An 18,459-nucleotide genomic window follows, 5' to 3' on the forward strand; every position below is an offset into this window, starting at 1 on the left:
ACTCAATAAAGTAACTAATAACAATACTAACAATAACCAGTCCCAGGACAGTGACAGGGTAACACAAAGAATTCGACCCAACACAATCGTCGCTAAGCAAAAGGAAAAATATCTGTCATATTGGGCAGAAACAACAAAAACCCAAAGCAAACTCAATTGCTACTTGGCCCTAAACAGACAATACAACATAGCTGATTACCTGACCATGGTAAAGGATAACAAACTGAGAAGAACCTTGACAAGGTACAGACTTAGCGAACATAGCCTAGCGATCGAAAAAGGCAGACACAGGCAGACCAGGCTGCCAAGAGAAGACAGGATATGCTCTCACTGCAGTCAGGGAGTAGTTGAGACAGAGATACACTTCCTCACAGCCTGTGGAAAATATCAGGGCATCAGAGAGAATTTCTATCAAAAATTCTCACAAATATGCCCTGAATTCAGAAATCTGACTGACAACCAAAAACTCCCATTCCTACTGGGGGAGGAGAGAAGCTGTGTAACACTGGCGGCACACTATGTTACAGCTTGCCATGAACAGAGGGACAACCAGTAAACTAAGACAAGAGTATATATAAACAAGGCGAAAATATATTTATAAACTCAGGGATATACCTGTTTATACACTGTATGAATGGAACCGCGTTTATGTGTTCAACCATAAATGTATTTTGATGCTTTGGCAACATAAGATGTACCTTATCATGCCAATAAAGCGATTTGTATTGTATTGAGAGTGAGGGGGATGGGTCGAGTCGGGAGCCCCGCACGCGCAGCGGCCGTTGAGTTTTTAAGTTTAAAATAAGGGCGACTGAGGCCAGGGCGAAGAGAAGGTGCGGCCGACCAGACAACAAGCGCGCCCACCAACAAAATAATCACTAACAACGCCTCCTACAGCATCTGTGTGATGTTACTGCTGAGAATCAAACCTCCAGCCCTCATTTTAAAAAATGTCTACGTCCCTTCATCTTGCTCCGCCTCTGACCGGCCCCTTCTTTTCCCTGACGTTGCTGCTGCTGCCGCCCGTCACGGTGCGGAGCGAGTGAAGGGAGAGGGCTCCATCCACGGTGCAGGCACCGAAGAGGCTGCTGTCTTGTGCAGACGCCGTAGCGGGTCTGCTCGAGGGGTATGGGGCTGTTTGAGCGTGCGAGGAAGCAGTGGTTTCTGGTGGCCATCGTGCTGGCGATCACCTTCGCCAAACTGCAGCCTTCTGTGGGAGTGTATGGAGGTGAGTTTCACGCAAGGCAAGGGGAGAGGAATCTGCCCGTCTCAGCAATCCAACGGCAGAACAGTAACCGACACAGGCCTGTATGGATAAAAAGATTTGGGGAGTAATTTACTCCCGTATGTATGCATGGCGCTCCTCTGATACCTGATAGTAGAGGGACCATTGCTTTTGATTTACTTCCTTGTGCGTACTGTACACACACTACCCAAACCTTGCACATGACACGTTGCAAACGCACTTCCGCGTTTGGCTACAGCAATGTTAATTGGTGTATTAAAACATGAATCTGAGAAAAGATGCAGCTAGCTACAGTATGTTCAGCCAACATGGCGGTGTTTATATTTTTATTGTGTTGCAAGGGATGCCATGACTAGGTTTCGATGTTCTCCGGAGATAAATGTGGAACATATTTAACATTTCTGAGGCACTTTTGTTTACTGGTTTTAAAATATATATGTTAACATACTGGTTATTCTCCGCAGTAACACGTTCCAAAGAAAAATGCAATTGTGTTGATTTCCTAATTCAAGTACAACTGCCAGGATCTGATAATTATTAAACTACTATTAGAATAAGTATTACAATAATTATTGAGAAATTAATTTATCTACCTGATATATGTGCAGGATATAACTTTACCTTGCATACTTTCTTTTGGACTGCAATTGTAACCAGCAGAAAAAATAATGGTGTGTTTCCCAGTATGTTGATCAGGCATTGAATATACAGTTTATCAGAAGTCAGTGTAACTACCAACTTCAATAAACTATTAGTTAATATTTTTAATACTATTGTGCTTTCCTCTATGTTCAGAATCTTATGTATAGTTCTTGGCATCTGATCATCTTTCATTTGTTTTGCTAAATATAAAGCCAAAATGATCCTGGCCTGGATTTTCCGGGGGGAAATGACAGCAAACTGTCAGAGTTCACTGTCATTACTTCTCTGAAACTGACCGTAACCTCAGGAGTTAGTGCATGCACAACTAAACACAGAAATCCGGAAGTTGCGGTCAGTCATTCACTGCTCCAACACAGGCTGTGCCGTGGACCCCCCCCCCCCCCCCCCTCTATAGCCAGCAATCAGTGGAACTGACAAACTTGCGCTTTTCCACTGTATTAATTAAATGTTAATACAAAAGCAAAATACTGCGGATGCTGGAAATCTGAAATAAAAACAGAAAATGCAGGAAATACCCTGCAGGTTAGGCAGCATTTGTGGAGAGGGAAACAGTTAACGTTTCAGGTTGATGACCTTTCGTCAGAACTGGAAAAAGTTAGAGATGTAACAGATTTTAAGCAAGTGCAAGTGCAGGGAAAGGAGGGAGGGGAGGAAAGAACAAAAGGGAAGGTCTGTGATCGGGTGGAAGGCAGGAGAGATTAAATGACAAAAGGTAAAAGGAGATGGCAATGGGACAAGTAAAGAAACAAAAGACAAGTCCAGAAGAGGTGTAAATGGGTACAGCAAAATCATCAACAGGAGCCATCTGAAAAAATAGGTTATGGTCTGAAATTGTTGAACTCGATGTTGAGTCCAGAAGGCTGTCAAGTGCCTAATCGAAAGATGAGGTGCTGTTCCTTGAGCTTCATTGGAACAGTGTGCTTCACTGGAACAGTGTAAGAGGCCGAGGACCGAGAGGTCAGAGTGGGAGCGGAGCGGAGAATTAAAGTGACCGGCGACCGGAAGCTTGGAGTCACGCTTATGGACTGAATGGAGGTGTTCCGCAAAGCGGTCATCCAATCTGCATTTGGTCTCCCCAATCTAGAGGAGACTGCATCGTGAGCAGCAAATACAGTATACTAAGTTACAAGAAGTGCAAGTAAATCGCTGTTTCACCTGGAAGGAGTGTTTGGAGCCCTGGACAGTGGGAAGGGAGGAGGTAAAAGGTTAGGTGTTGCATCTCCTGTGCTTGCACGGGAAGGTGCCGTGGGAAGGGGAGGGCGTGTTGGGGGTGATTGAGGAGTGGACCAGGGTGTCGTGGAGGGAGTAGTCCCTCCAGTAAATGTTAAGCCTTGTTGGAATAGGTGTAACTGGGGTTTTAACAGTGTATTGACTGCTAACCAACCGTTCTGTCCCTGAAAAACTAATTTTTATATTTGTGGAATGTCAAATTTCTCTGATTAAAAATAGTAATTTTGAAAAAAAGATTTTTTTTTAAAGTTTGTTCATGATATTTCAGCTTCTACGTTAACCCCATGTGTATGTCCCAATCTTTATTTCGCTCTGTAACTTTTTTTAAAAGTGCAGCTTTTCATTTCTTGGCTTGCTGTCTGTGAAATTTTTTAGACAGCTTGATGATGTCACTGCAGCATTGCGCTAGGAATCCCCTATTGACAGCGCTACAATCAATTGCACATTGAAACCTACATTTTTTGCCACAAGATCGCGAGATCTCTGTGGGCAGCTTTCTTCGAGATCAGCGGCAATCACTGTTGCATCGCCGTTTACCGCAAATTACGGGCCCCTGTCTTTCGGATGAGATGTTAAACTGTGTGCCTGTTTAGTTGGATGTAAAAGAATCCATGGCACTATTCTAAAATGAGCAGGGGGTTCTCTCGGTGTCTTGGCCAACATTCCTCCCTCAAACAACACTTTCAAGAACAGATTATCTGGTCACTCATTTATTTGCTGCTTGTGGAACCTTGTTTGCAAATGGACTGCTGTAATTATGTGTGTAACAGTGACTGCGCTTCAAAAAAATAATGGTGGTCTTGACAACTGTGAAAATGCTATTTGCAAGCTTGTTTGTTCGTTCTTGAAAATGTGGTGATCCAAGCTTTATGTTTTCAAGTTTTTTTCTGAAAAAGTAGCAGTCCTGAATGAAAATGCAATTATTTTAGAAATCTAGATTTGGCTAGTTGATAAGACAAGTACTAAATCTGTTATAGGAAAATGTGATGAAGCATGTACAGAAATTCAGAACAGAGTTAATGCAATTCTATTTTATTATACATTTCAATTCATTCTTGTAAATATTTGAGAAAACTAATATTCAACTTCATTTGTGTGCAAGACAAAACTGGAGAGCAGATAACATTGTTAAAGCAATAAACTAGCCTAAGAGAAATGAAAATGCTTCTACATACATTTGAGCCTTTTTCTAAGAATTTTTTTTAACTTAAAAACAGATTTCTGATGTTTTGAGTTAGAAATTAACACTTATTGGAATCATTTCGATATTTTGTTTAACACTATATACTGGGAAAAGATGTGTGTTTTATGCAGACTTTCATTGTAGTATAAAGTGAGAAAAAAAGTGTTGTAGTCCTGAATTTTTTTTTTTGAGTTTGTGTAACATTGCCATTCAAATCCTAAATGTGCCCATTGTTTTCATGCAAATTTTAACACGTCAAATATGGGTGCTTTTACAATTAAACATTTATTTTTATAATTCATTAACTTACTATTCTACAGAATGAAAACTAGTGGAATCACTTACCGTTTAGAAAACAGTCAATTCTTTTAAAAGATTTTTTAGATTAACGTTTATTTACAAATGTCACTGACTAATGTAAAACAAAATCTGTACAATGGCTAATTTAGGGGAAAGTGAAGAATGAGAGATTTTATAATTAACTTTTTTTTAATGTACAGGACCATTGAGGCCAGAGATTACTATAACTTATGTTGCTGTTTCAACTATATTTTTAAACAGTGGACTCTCATTAAAGACTGAGGTAAGCTTTTTATGATTCAAAACTAATGCAATCAAAACATAGGTTTGTAGAATATTGGCAAACGACCACAACATTGATGAGAAATTCTAGCAATATCTGTGTTTCATTTTCAATGAATTGTATCTTGTATAAACCAAAAGTAATATTCTTGTCTATTATATGCAGGCAGTTAATTGGATCCAGGTATTAGAATGTGGAGTTTGTGCCTGTACTCAATATCCAGTTTACTATCTTGTATTTTAAAATATTAATTTGGGAAATGTTTTTGTCTTTTTAAAAATAGGAATCCAACTTCAATAGATAGTAAAATCAATTTTTTTGGGGAGCAGCATATTTTCAAAGATCTGTTGCAATAATAGTTTTATCAGACTTTTCTTAAGGATGATTATTAAGGTTTCTTCAAGATGTCAGCCTTAGCTAAGTGGTAGCACACTGGCCTCTGTCAGAAAGTCGTGGTCTCGAGCCCCATTCCAGAAATTTGAGCAGATAATCTAGGCTGACACTTGAGTGCAATACTGAGACAATGCTGCACTGTTAGAGGTGCCGTCTTTTGGATGAAACGTTAAACTGAGGCCCCATCTGCCCTCTTGGGTAGATATAAAAGATTTTGTGGGACAATTTGAAGAAGAGTAGGGGAGTCCTCCCAGTGTGGCAACATTTATCCCTCAACCAACACCACTAAATCAGATTATATGGTCATTTGTCTGATTGCTGTTTGTGGGACCTTGCTGTGTGCAAATTGGCTTCAAAGTTTGTCTGCATTACAACAATGAGGACATAATATAACTGCAAGTTTGTTCTTTCTTTCCATTTATTGGATCTTTCTATGTTGTATGTGGTCTCTAATGAAGGGTGATGTACTCTCAAATCTGTGCCAATACTGCTGTAAAACCAGCTGCTAGTAGATATGTGAAAATAGCTGTGTATTACTTTTTTTTCCTGTTGCCTATTCCCCCTCTCGTGGAGAAGTGCTTGGCCTCTGTTCAGTTGTCCCCATGAAGACATGGCTGCTATTGGTAACTCACTATGTAATTAATTGTGGGCACAAATTTGCACCCTACCAGTTTGTATTGCAGAGTGCTTCCACCAACTCATTTGTATCATTAGGACTTTGGTCAGATGTCATGGTCATTAAAGAAAAATCTCATTGGTTATGTGCAGACTCAAAAAAAACTCAGTTGCTACTAGCAGCAGTGCACAGGAAGACCTATACTTACCGGGCCACCCGAGTCATTCTTCCTCTTCATATCTCAGCAGCTTTAGCTGTTATTTTTGTTCTTGTGCTTTGTCTTTGGCAGATATACAAGTTGACTTTGTAGGTAACTTTTATACATTTCTTGTACTTTTTAGCACTGTGGGAACCATACCATCTGAATTGTATTTTTTGGAAATTTAAAGCCAACTTAGATTTGATCAATTACCACTCTTTTTAAATATCCTTGAAAACCGTTAGAAACTTTCTAGATTTAAATAACTGTTGACCACCTTCAAAAATAACTCTTGTCATACCCGTAACTGAATAAATGTTTATTCAAAGTATCTTGGGTCCTTGCTTAAGTTTTGCAGGCAACCAGCGAAACTTGCAACATTTGTATTGAGTTAAGCTTGGGACAATATCCTTACTGTAGTTAGTAGTTTCTTTTTAACTCCTTATAACCAGTGAATGAACTAAAGGCACCTCCAAAAAGTTAAAACAAGACAACTGCTTCATTTTTGTCACACTTGTGATCATCGTTACATTCTTTTACACAACAATGATCAACATTCTTATTTGAAATTCAGATATCTGCTTTAAAAGAGTACAAATATATCTCTATATAATTTAAAAATTTGCATCTAGTGCACAAGCATAGTGTCACATGTTTCGAGGGCCAAAATTCACGATTGGCTCACTCACCACTATCTGTTAACTTTGCTGGTTTGCATTTCATCACTGGGATATTTGAGCCAATCAAAAATCAGTCATCAGACAGTGTAGGAAACATGGGGCCGGATATTCCGATCCCTATGGGTGGGTATGCGCTGTGTACCCACCCGTAGGGATATTGGAAATGCTGCTTTCAGGCATGCACTGAAAACCGGCATTTCTGATCTGTCAAGAATGCTCTTGACAGATCCTCCAGCTGCCCTGGAGAAGGGCCTCTGCGGGCGGATAGTTCCGTTTTTTGGAGACCCTCCGCCTGCAGAAAACCTTTACAATTCTTACGCCTGGTAAAAGCAGACGTAAGGCCTGCTTTTACCAGGATAAGAGTAGAAAGAAATAAAAACAATTTCACTGATTTATCATTTAAAAATACTTTTTTAAAAAAGGTAAGTTTATTCTTAATTTTTTTCAAAAAAATTAAATTTTTGTTTAAAATACTTAATTTATTGTAATTTCAAGTCATTTTTAAAATGTGATTTAAAAAAATTTTTATTTAAAGTTTTACTATTTTTTCATTGATCTCCATTCATATATTTGACAGGTCTTCCTGTCAAATGTATGAAGGGAGATTCCCCCCTTTGATTGGCTCCCCATGGCCCACGTGATCCCAGGGATGCTGCGAACTACATGCGCCTCTGGGATACATAGGCCCTGCGCACTTGGAGTTTGGTGAGGCCCAGGAGCGGAAGTGTGTGCGTCCCGGGAGCCCTCAAGTAAGGGTGCAGATTTTTCCAGATCGCAGGCCTCTGCCCGCGGGAGGCCTGCGATCGGAAAATACGGGCCATGATGAATCAAGAGCCAATAACAGTGAATCAAACCAGTACCACAAAACTGGCCAATCACATGATTCAAACAATTTTTTTCAAGCCCTTGGAGCGGCAATGATGTTTCCTCACATACCTGGATACAAATGCGTAATAATTCAATTCATACCCTAATTGTGGGGAGAAAAAACACTAAACTTACACACAGTTATTGTATAAATGCTTCAAAGAATTTTCCTCCACATAGCCTATTCCCCTTCTGGGGATTGAATTATACTCTGTTCTCAGAGCTTTGGTTATTCAACTAGGCTGGGAAATTAATCAAGAGAAAGAACTTTCAGTTCTATACAGTAGTGCCTTATCATGCCCTCGGATTGCCCCAAAGTGCTTATAACCAGCTGTTTACTTTAAAGTGCAATCTCTTTTGTTATGTAGGGAAATGTGGCATTGGGGAAAATGGTTTGCAGAAAGGGCCACTGCATAACTCAATCTACTGGAATTTTTTGAGGATGTAACTGGTAAAATAGATAAGGGAGAACCAGTGGATGTGGTGTATTTGGACTTTCAGAAGGCTTTCGATAAGGTCCCACATAAGAGATTGGCGTGCAAAATTAAGGCATATGGGATTGGGGGCAAGATATTGACTTGGATAGAGAACTGGTTGGCGGACAGAAAGTAAAGAGTTGGAATAAACGGGTCATTTTCCGAGTGGCAGGCAGTGACTAGTGGGGTACCGCAAGGATCGGTCCTAGGACCCCAGCTGTTCACAATATATATTAACGATCTGGACGAGGGAATTGGATGTAAAATCTCCAAATTTGCAGACGACACAAAGCTGGGTGGGAGGGTAAGCTGTGAGGAGGATGTCGTGAAACTCCAGTACGATTTGGACAGATTGGGTGATTGGGCAGAAACATGGCAAATGCACTATAATGTGGATAAATGTGAGGTTATCCACTTTGGTGGCAAAAACAGGAAGGCAGATTATTATTTGAATGGCAATAGATTGGGAGAAGGGGAAGTGCAAAGAGACCTGGGTGTTCTTGTGCACCAGTCGCTGAAGGTAAGCATGCAGGTGCAGCAGGCGGTTAAGAAGGCAAATGGTATGTTGGCCTTCGTAGCGAGAGGGTTCGAGTACAGGAACAAGGATGTCTTGCTACAGTTGTACAGGGCCTTGGTGAGACCGCACCTTGAGTACTGTGTGCAGTTTTGGTCGCCTTACCTGAGGAAGGATGTTCTTGCCATGGAAGGAGTGCAGCGAAGATTCACCAGGCTGATACCTGGGATGGCAGGAATGACGTATGAGGAGAGATTGTGTCGATTGGGCTTATACTCACTGGAGTTTAGAAGATTGAGAGGGGATCTCATCGAAACTTATAAAATTCTGTCAGGCCTGGACAGACTAGATGCAGGAAGGATGTTTATGATGGCCGGGGAGTCCAGAACCAGGGGTCATAGTCTAAGGATAAGGGGTAAGCCATTTAGGACTGAAATGAGGAGGAATTTCTTCACCCAGAGAGTGGTGAACCTGTGGAATTCTCTGCCACAGAGGGCGGTGGAGGTCAGTTCATTAAATATATTCAAAAAGGAGTTGGATATATTTCTTAAGGCTAAAGGGATCAAGGGATATGGGGAGAAGGCAGGGACAGGGTACTGAATTTGGATGATCAGCCATGATCTCATTGAATGGCGGAGCAGGCTCGAAGGGCCGAATGGCCTACTCCTGCTCCTATCTTCTATGTTTATTATTTTCAGTAACTGGAAATTTTGAGATGGTATCCATAACACATTATGAGACTGACAACATCAGTAACTGAGAATTAGAATAAGCAAATGGTTACATTTTGGGTAGTTTCTAACCTCCTTATCTCCGATTAATTTGACTCTCGTATCTTAGATCCCTCTCACGAGTGAGTCCCTAATCCCATACCTTTTGAGAGTGTCTATCCTTGCCTCGAGTCCTGGGTAAGCTTTAGGCATTTTTCCTGGGAAAATGAACCTGTCTGATAATTACATGTAGCTACTAGACTTATCTTATGCTTCCATAAGATCTCACTCTGGCTTTTGAAAGCAATAGAATGTAACATCAGATATAGTCTTAAATTCATAACAACCAAATTTATTTTACAAAAAAATGAAGCACATAAGTAATCATATAATCGAGTTATATATATTTCTCTGATTGCATTCAGGCCTGAATGGGAAGCTGCCATGGCTTTCCCACCAGGTAAAGGCAGGTTGGCAGCTGTTGGGAAGGATGAAGAGGCTCAAAAGGTAAGTAGGACCCCATAAGAAAAGTTGCAGCCTCATCTGCCCCAGACCTCCCCCCCCTGTGAGACCCTGCCAGAACCCCCTCCCCATTTCATTACTGTTGATGGGAGCTTGCTATGTGCATTATGACATCTATATTTGTCCACTTAACAATGGTGACTTCATCATTTCAATGTAACACATTCTCTGTTTAGCACTTTGAGATGTTTCTCAGATATGTGATAAGATGCTATAAAAATGATTGATTGTTCTTTCTAATTGTTATGATGTTAATAAATCACCATATTTACCATTTAATCTAAAATGGAAAATTAGAAAAAGCTGATGCTTATCTAAAACCAGAAACAACATAATGACCAGTGGGCATCACACCACTCTTGTCCATGTTTCCATAGCGATATAGCCCATTGCTTTTTTCCCCTTTAAAGAATAATGAAAGAAAGAACTTGCATTTATATAGCGCATTTAACATCCTCAGGATGCCCAAAGCACTTCAAAGCAGTGAAGTACTTTTGAAGTGTAGACACTATTATAATGTAGAGAAGCGCAACAGCCAATCAGTGCACAGCAAAGTTCCACAAATAACAATGAGATAAAAATAATCTTTTTTAGTAATGTTGGTTGAGGGATAAATATTAGCCAGGATACTGAAAAAAAACCCAGCTCCTCTTCAAACAATGTCATGGGATCTTTCACGTTCATCTGAAAGGGAAAATGGGGCCTTGTTTTAATGCCTCATTCGAAAGACGACACCTCAACAGTGGAGCAGCCCCTCGACCTAGATTATGTGCTCAAATGTCTGGTGTGTGGCATGAACCCTGGCTATAAGGTGATTAGAAATATGAAGAAATCCTTAGTTATACTGTTAAAAGACTAACAAAGCAGTATTCTGGAGTTTTATATTTATGATGTAATAGGTTTGAGAGGATGAGTATTCTCGACAGAACAAACCTAGAAGATCATTTGAAGATTTTCTTTAGTATTTAGTTTGTTATATTTTCTGAGAAAAAAATGGAAAAATTAAAACGTCTGATTTTTAGTTTTATCCCCACTTTTGTGTAAACATCTGCTATTATTTTAAAATTTGATCCACTTTTTTCTCCCTTATGTTTCAGGAGCTGACGAGTGCTTTGATGCATGTAAAACTTCATATGTTTGTACAGATCTTTACCCTTGGATTTTTCCCGACTGCTATTTGGTTTTTTCTTAAGTTATTAGCACTGACATCTATAAACCCATGGCTTTTAAAAGGGTAAGTTTTTGTTGCCCCTAAATCTGTGTTTGATGTATTTCAGTTTCTAAAATACTTGATGTATAGGTAATTTTAGTTTGTTTATTTGTGATATGCGATTTTCTAACCAAAAGTTTTGGGTTAGAAAATCCAGTGATTGTTACTTTTAAAAGTTTTTAAGTACGTGACCAGTAGTCTGCCATGAAGATTCATCCAATATTTCCTTCCGGACCTCATCCCCAAAAAACACAAGGTTAATTTGGTAAAACATTAGAAATGGGGGTGAAGAAGTACAATACTGACAAAAGCAATATTGAAAATCTTCTACTCACACTTGGCTCCTTGTAATAGGACAGAATTTAGTCTTGGGTGTTGAGTTCTTATCCATTTGGTTAGAAGTAAATAAAATAAATTTGTTAAAGTATTGAACTTATTTAGCACAGAAATGTTGTTTCATATTGGAATCATTGAGAAATACCAGCCCCACCCCCAGGACACTGACGTATGTAACTAAAACAAGACTTGGCATTATGCATTGATATATATCTCTGGGGACAGGAGATTTCTGAAGTAGCTCATTCAGGCTCCACTTGTGCACAAGAGCTACATTATTATTGAACTTCAATTTTTTAAATATTATTTGCTCTCAATTAAAGCATTGCTTGTTATTCTACAAAAGCAAGGCTAGTTTCCCATCTGAAATTCCTGTGCTGGCTAAATTACTTGAGTATATAGGGACAGATGGATAATGGGTGGACAAATGAGCATCATCCTTGGTGCTAAGAAAGAAAGGCAATAATGTCCTGTTGTCGACCCAGCTTTGCTGTGTAAAGTTCCCAAACTTTTCAGATACAAATATTCTACTCTGTGGCTTAGCAATCATAACTGATCTATGCCAGGACAAACAAGTAGTGAAGACTAGAAAAGCTGCTAGAAAATTCTGTGTCCTCGGGAAAGCTCAGCCCCAATTGTTGCTGTTGGAAACTTCTCTGTTCTATAAAATCTATATGCATCCGGTGACGGAATATTGTAGTCATGTTTGACTATGGGGGAAAAAAAAGAGATCTATTGCTTTTGGTTTCATCAATGAAGATGTCCTATTCCATGCCAACGTCCACTGTCTTCAACATTGAAGAGCTATTCTAATAGATTATGACTGGAGCAGTAGTCGAAGGATTGCTAGTGCTCAAACCAGTCTTCTGTGTTTATACCAGGAACATAAGAGTTGCTGTGCTGCAACACAACATTCAGAATGAGTTCAAAAAGGCCGTACAGAGGATGCACCACATAGTGATTTTCTTGTTTAATGGAACAGTGCTTCCAACTGAAGCTCTGTTTATTATACATCGAAGTTCAAATGTGTTGGCTACCTCCTATTGACCTCCCAGTACAATTTCCCCCAATTTTTCTGTACCATCAGTAATCACATGCAACGTCAGCCTTTTTTATCATTCTACTTTTAAAAAATGCTAATTTTGGAAATCAAAATTAAAGTGCTGAAAATGCAGTTAGATGATAGGCATCTGCGAGAGAAAGAGGTTATTTTGGGTATGACCCTTCATTGGATCGATCTTGTTGTAGTTCTCTCTGACTGCATCATATTAAGGCACCAAATATATATAAATAAATTGAACTTGAGACCTGAAAGAGACATTTGGAAGCTATCATTTCTTAATTCCTGTTTGTCCCTTATTACTTTCCATATTGAAGCATTATATTATAAAATATTACATATTGAAGAAAGACCAAAATGCTGTTTACCTGTTCTTTGCTAGGTCCAGAAGGACTATGTCCAGTCTAATGTTGACATCCACCAGGAGCCTCGGGCACCAATATTAAATTCATAATTGGGACAGATGGCTTTTATATTTTTTTTAATTAATACCTTTGGGATCTATTCTTGATAAAGATTTTAGAAATAGGTATTTTGCTCAGCTTCAAACTGTTTATAAAGGTGTGTGTGTGTGTGTGTGTGTGTGTGTGTGTGTCAGTCAGTCACCATATCGTGCTGGCTAGCTCATTGTTAAAGTCTTTAGATATATTGTTTAGGATTTACTTGACATATCTTATGCTGACTGTTCTAAAACCTGGCCACAGATTTTGAACTTCAAATCCCTGCCCAAAGTTTCATAATGGGATATTCAATAAATATTGTAGTGTGTAATGGATTTGTAATACGAGGAAGACACTTTATTCCATATCAGTTTAAAATATTGACCTGGAATTTCTGATGTACAAGCAGATCGTAATGAGTACATACTAAATATCTAAAATATGTTTAGAGCCATAAGTCACTGAAGAACAATCTAGTATTGTAGTTAGATGTTTGCAGAATGGGTATGAAACGCTGCTAGAGCTTTAAGGGTTTAAGTTGGTGCAACACCAAACTGATGGACTGGCATGAATAATACAAAATAGGTAAATGTTTTGTTGTCATTGAACACAATATGAAAAATACCACAGTTCTAAGGTTGTTTTGGGCTTATGTTTTAGTTTGCAGACTGTTGGCTGTATGCCTCCTCCTGTGTCATCTGCTGTAATCCTAACCAAAGCAGTTGGTGGAAATGAGGTGGGTGTAATTTATGTTTTGATCATTTTGTTTATATATTAGAGACAAGTTCACTAGAAGTGAATAAATTCATTTGTGTTTTTTGGTTTCACTTGTCCAATAGTAAGTTTATAATACAGGGTTAATTTTGAAATTTGTTCTTTTTACTTGTGGTTTTGACTTCCTGGTTAAAATGATCAGTTTTAAGATGAGGTGGTGTCACCAGCAGGAGGAAGAAAACAAGGGTGAAACAAAATTGCAACTGCTTTCAGTCCACCCTCTGTGACCTGTGCAACAATTGACTCAGTTTCTCTCTTTCCCTCAAAATTTCTCCCCTTTTAAGCGCATGGGAAATACTTCCATGTGTACTGTTTGTCCCAAAATTGCCTTTCTTCATGTGTGAGCACAGAGAGCGAGTTGTGCAGGCTAATCAAATTTGGGGAGCAATCAGCCAGGCCAAAACCTATTCACACATCAGTTTCCAACAAAGGATACGTGATAGTGATCAGAAGTGGGAAGTCTGGCTGATTTTCTTTTCCCCCTTCATAGTTTAGGGTTGTTGAGGTTAATTGTGATCCAACTACTGCTGCCCTGGCTGAGATCAGCTAACCCGTCAGAGACCAGGTCAGATCCTAATTATGAAAGTAGTTTGAAGAGCAATTGTTCACATCATTATTCCAGTCTCCAATGGTTTTAAACTGGATAAATAATCTTCTTTTAAAACTGGGCATGCCTCATGTCTACAGAACATGCATTCAATGCAGGGTGCTAGTGCACACATAAGGGGAAAAATTGGGCTACTTACCACCACCTGTTCGCGCCGGAATCCTGGAAAAAAAATCACAGCCGCTACTCTAACACCCGTCTCTGGTGGCCGCCATTTTGGTGAGGGTCATAGCACTGCTGGTAGCAGCGCTGGCCCTGGACATGCAAATATGAAGAGCATGACATCACGCCGACTTAATGCCATGCTGTGCAAACTTGGACCTTTGCACTGAGTTTAGCGCTGGATCCTAAGCTCGCTCTGAAAAGCGAGTGTGCAGCAGACTTACAGAGACGCCGTCAGCACTTCTTAAAGGGACACACACATCTTTCAGGTAAGTTTGCATTTAAGCTTTTGGACTGGATTTTTAATATTTTATTGAAGTAATGGCTTGGTGCAATAGATGTTTAAAAAAAAAAGTATGCCGAGAGTGCTGCTGGATGCTTGCAAGACCTCGGATGGTAAAGGAAGGCCTATGAGAAGACAGAAAATGCTGGAAATGCTCAACAGGTCAGGTAGCATCCGTGGAGAGAGAAACAGAGTTCACATCTCAGGTCGAGATACTGCCTAACCAGCTGAGTATTTCTAGCATTTTTTGCTTTTATTTCAAATTTCCAGCATTTGCTCGCAGAGGGAAGAGGACAAAGCCGAAGGAAGGAAGCAACCCAGACAGCCCCTTTCTGGCCAGGCTATCCGGGATGGAATCATCCGCCTGCAGTACCAGTGACCACAACTCCAATTTGCCTTTCAACATTGTCCCACACCTTACCTTTCCTCTGTTACTGACCATCACAGCATCCTCTTGGCCACAAAGCTGAAATAAAAGCCACCAGAAAGCAAACTTTCCAATCCAACTTTATACATCAATCATAGAAATTTACGCACAGAAGGAGGCCATTTGGCCTATCATGTCTGGGCCGGTCAAAAAAGAGCTATCCAGCATAATCCCACTTTCCAGCTCTTGGTCCATAGCCTTGTAGGTTACAGCATGTCAAGTGCATATCCAAGTACTTTTAAATGCGATGAGGTTCTCTCCTCAGGTACTGTCACCTTCTGCTCCAAATCATCCATTATCACCCCTCTCCTCAAGAAACATACCTTGACCCCTGTCCTTGCAAATTACTGCCCCATCTCCAACCTCCCTTTCCTCTCCAAAATCTTGCAACGCGTTGTCGCCTCAAATCTTTCCCACAACTCAATATGTGAACCCTGTCAATCAGGTTTCTGCCCTACCACTGTACCGAAATGGCTCTTATTAAAGTCACAAATTGCATCCTATGTGACTGTGGTAAACTATCCCTCCTCATCCTTCTCAACCTTTCTGTAGCCTTTGACACGGTTGACCACACCATCCTCATCCAATGCCTCTCTCCATCATCCAGCTGAGTGGGATTGCCCCCGCCTGGTTCCAATCTTATCTATCCAGTCATAGCCAGAGAATCACCTGCAATGGCTTCTCTTCCTGCTCCCACACCATTACTTCTGGTGTCCCCCAAGGTTCTATACTTGGCCCCCTCCTATTTCTCATCTACATGATGCCCCTCGGCGACATCATCTGAAAACACAACATCAGGTTCCACATGTACGCTGACGACACCCAGCTCTACCTCACCTCCACTTCTCGCGACTCCTCCACTGTCGCTAAATTGTCAAACTGCTTGTCTGGCATCCAGTACTGTATGAGGAGAAATTTCCTCGACCTAAATATTGGGAAGACCGAAGCCATTGTCTTCAGTCCCTGCCACAAACTCTGTTCCCTAGCCACTGACTCCATCCTTCTCCCTGGCCACTGACCAAGGCTGAACCTGACTGTTTGCAACCTTGGTGTCATATTTGATCCCGAGATAAGCTTCCGACCACACACCCGCTCCATCACTAAAACTGCCTACTTCCACCTCTGTAACATCGCCCAAATCCGCCCCACCTCCGCTCATCCGCTGCTGAAACCCTCATCTGTGCTTTTGTTACGAGAGTTGGCTGAACACAGATCTGTTACATTAGTCATTTAAATGGCTTTCTTGTTTAGAAAATGGAAAACATTTCCTCGTGTAGAAGATGTTGCAACCTAATATCCCAAACAATGTTTTAATGACTGTTCATGTGGGCAAGTACTTCAATATTGAAAGATCTATGTCTCCTTCCTCCCAAAAAAGTGTGTTGCAATTAATATAGTGAGCCAGTACATTATACAGGTATTAAAATTACTCTGAGGTATACTTTTTGTTGGTTTTATGTAGAAATGTTTCTGATGTCAGTGAGCACTACTCTAATTTCTAGTGCTATTGATGTGACTTGCTGACTTCAATTAGCATGAATTATTGAAAAGTACTATATTCAGTCAATAGGTGGTATATATTTGTTTCTCGATCCAGTTGGCACTGCTTAGATATGGCCATAGTTCAGAGCTATTAACCAGACTTAACAACAAATCCCATGCTGAAGAATCTCTGCTAAAGGGAAGGCCCATGCCCTAAATCACTTCAGTGCACCTACCCCACATGCTTTGTACTAAATGGATGTTTACAACTAAGCTGTAAAGAAAATAATGATGGCTAATGCCCAAGCATTTGATATTATGCAAATCTAATTATATTAGAAAACATTTAAAAAATAACTTTATTACTCACCAAGTTGATGGATATCCGTTCTGGGGATTGGAATGCAATAGCTAGGTATGCACATGTGCCCAATACATCCAAGTTTGTAGCAGCAACAAATACCTATGCATACCATTTGTCAACAATGGCCAAATCTACATTTTGTTTTCTCCACATGTTACAGAAAATACACAAAATTTGGTTTGACATTATAGTCAGAAGACACGAGGTCACTTTTACTCATGTAAATTGGTCACCCAGTGAGTGTTTCAGTCAAGCATTTCCAGCTGCAGATTAAAGTTTGAACTTCTGCACCCCACTGTGTGCCTCAATCGCAACCTCATAAAAAAATTCCTTACTACATCAGTAAGACATTTTTCCATTTCTCACAGCAGCCATCTTATGGCCTCTGAGTGAGATTGACAATTAGTGCCTCATTAGGGGCCCACACCCACTTGAAATTGTATTGAGACTGTCCAAACCCGTTTCATAGAAGACACTATCCATCAGACAGTGTCTTTGAATAGCACTTTTGGGGACTGAAAGACCTGTAGCTTTTACAGTATGGGCCTCATAACATACACATACAGTATTTTGGAAGTTAGGAGCTCATTCAGTTTACAATTACATTTGCATGTCTGTGCTTTCTTTCCCTACTTTTTGTTGTGGAGAATCAATACAGTGTGCTTTTTTTGTGAAATATTCTTTCCTTCTAAATTTCTAGCTGTAGTTTGCATTTGTTGTTTTTAAAGAAAAGATGTTGGGACAGTCAAATCACTGCAGCAATGTCATGATTTTACTGGCCTGTTCTTACAAAATGTACTCTTCTAATGCCTTGTACTTACAAAATGTAGATTCCTAATTCTGCTTAAACCATTCCTTGTAGTCTAATTAATCATTTGATACTAACTTTTAAGTTTTACATTGGACAGTGGTTTTGAAATATTTTTTGTGTGTGGGACCCCCTGTAACTATTGACTGGCAGGGAAGGAAGTGGAGGCATTTAAGGAAGGAGCTCCAGATTGTAAGGTTGAGGTGGCTGAAGGCCCTGCAATCATGGTAAGATGAAGGGAGGGAGAGATGCACAGAGCCCAGAGTCAGTGGTCTGAAGGATGCGGGAGAGGAGATAGGTTTGAGGATGTCTTTGAAGCAGGGTGTGGCAAGGCTATGGATGGATTTGAAGACTAGGAGAGAAGTTTTAAATTCAATGCATTAGAGGACAGGAAGCTAATTTAGGCCATTGAACATGTGGGGGTGAGGGATGGGGCAGTAGGATTATAGAATGGGATAGGATAGAGGTGGCTGATTTTTGGAAAAGTTTAAATTTGAGACACTGGGAGGCTGGCAAAGGATATTGGCAAAATCACATCTAAGGTGTCAAAAGTGTGGATAAGGAATTCAGCAGTGGAAGATTAGGTGGGGTGGAGGCAGTCTTGGTGATGAATAGAATGTGGGA

The 18,459-nt window shown here is 40.1% G+C and overlaps 1 protein-coding gene across 3 annotated transcripts in view; it reads left to right on the forward strand.

Annotated features, from left to right (window-relative positions):
* Positions 1 to 785: 785 nt before the first annotated feature.
* slc10a7 (solute carrier family 10 member 7) overlaps positions 786 to 18,459 on the forward strand; it is a 428,780-nt gene continuing 411,106 nt past the window's right edge. The window contains exons 1-4 of one of the 3 annotated variants that reach the window (XM_086011344.1): positions 786 to 1,228; positions 4,823 to 4,905; positions 10,980 to 11,116; positions 13,589 to 13,664. In XM_086011344.1, coding sequence (XP_085867470.1) covers positions 1,129 to 1,228; positions 4,823 to 4,905; positions 10,980 to 11,116; positions 13,589 to 13,664 — 396 coding nt within the window. In that variant the 5' untranslated portion in view covers positions 786 to 1,128. Of the gene's footprint in view, positions 1,229 to 4,820; positions 4,906 to 9,785; positions 9,868 to 10,979; positions 11,117 to 13,588; positions 13,665 to 18,459 lie in introns of those variants that run through there. The other 2 variants (XM_086011337.1, XM_086011355.1) reach the window with 2 other exon arrangements.

Source organism: Somniosus microcephalus, chromosome 2 (assembly GCF_052327205.1).
Source record: "Somniosus microcephalus isolate GS21.2 chromosome 2, FLI_Smic_1.0, whole genome shotgun sequence".
Taxonomy (NCBI): domain Eukaryota; kingdom Metazoa; phylum Chordata; class Chondrichthyes; order Squaliformes; family Somniosidae; genus Somniosus; species Somniosus microcephalus.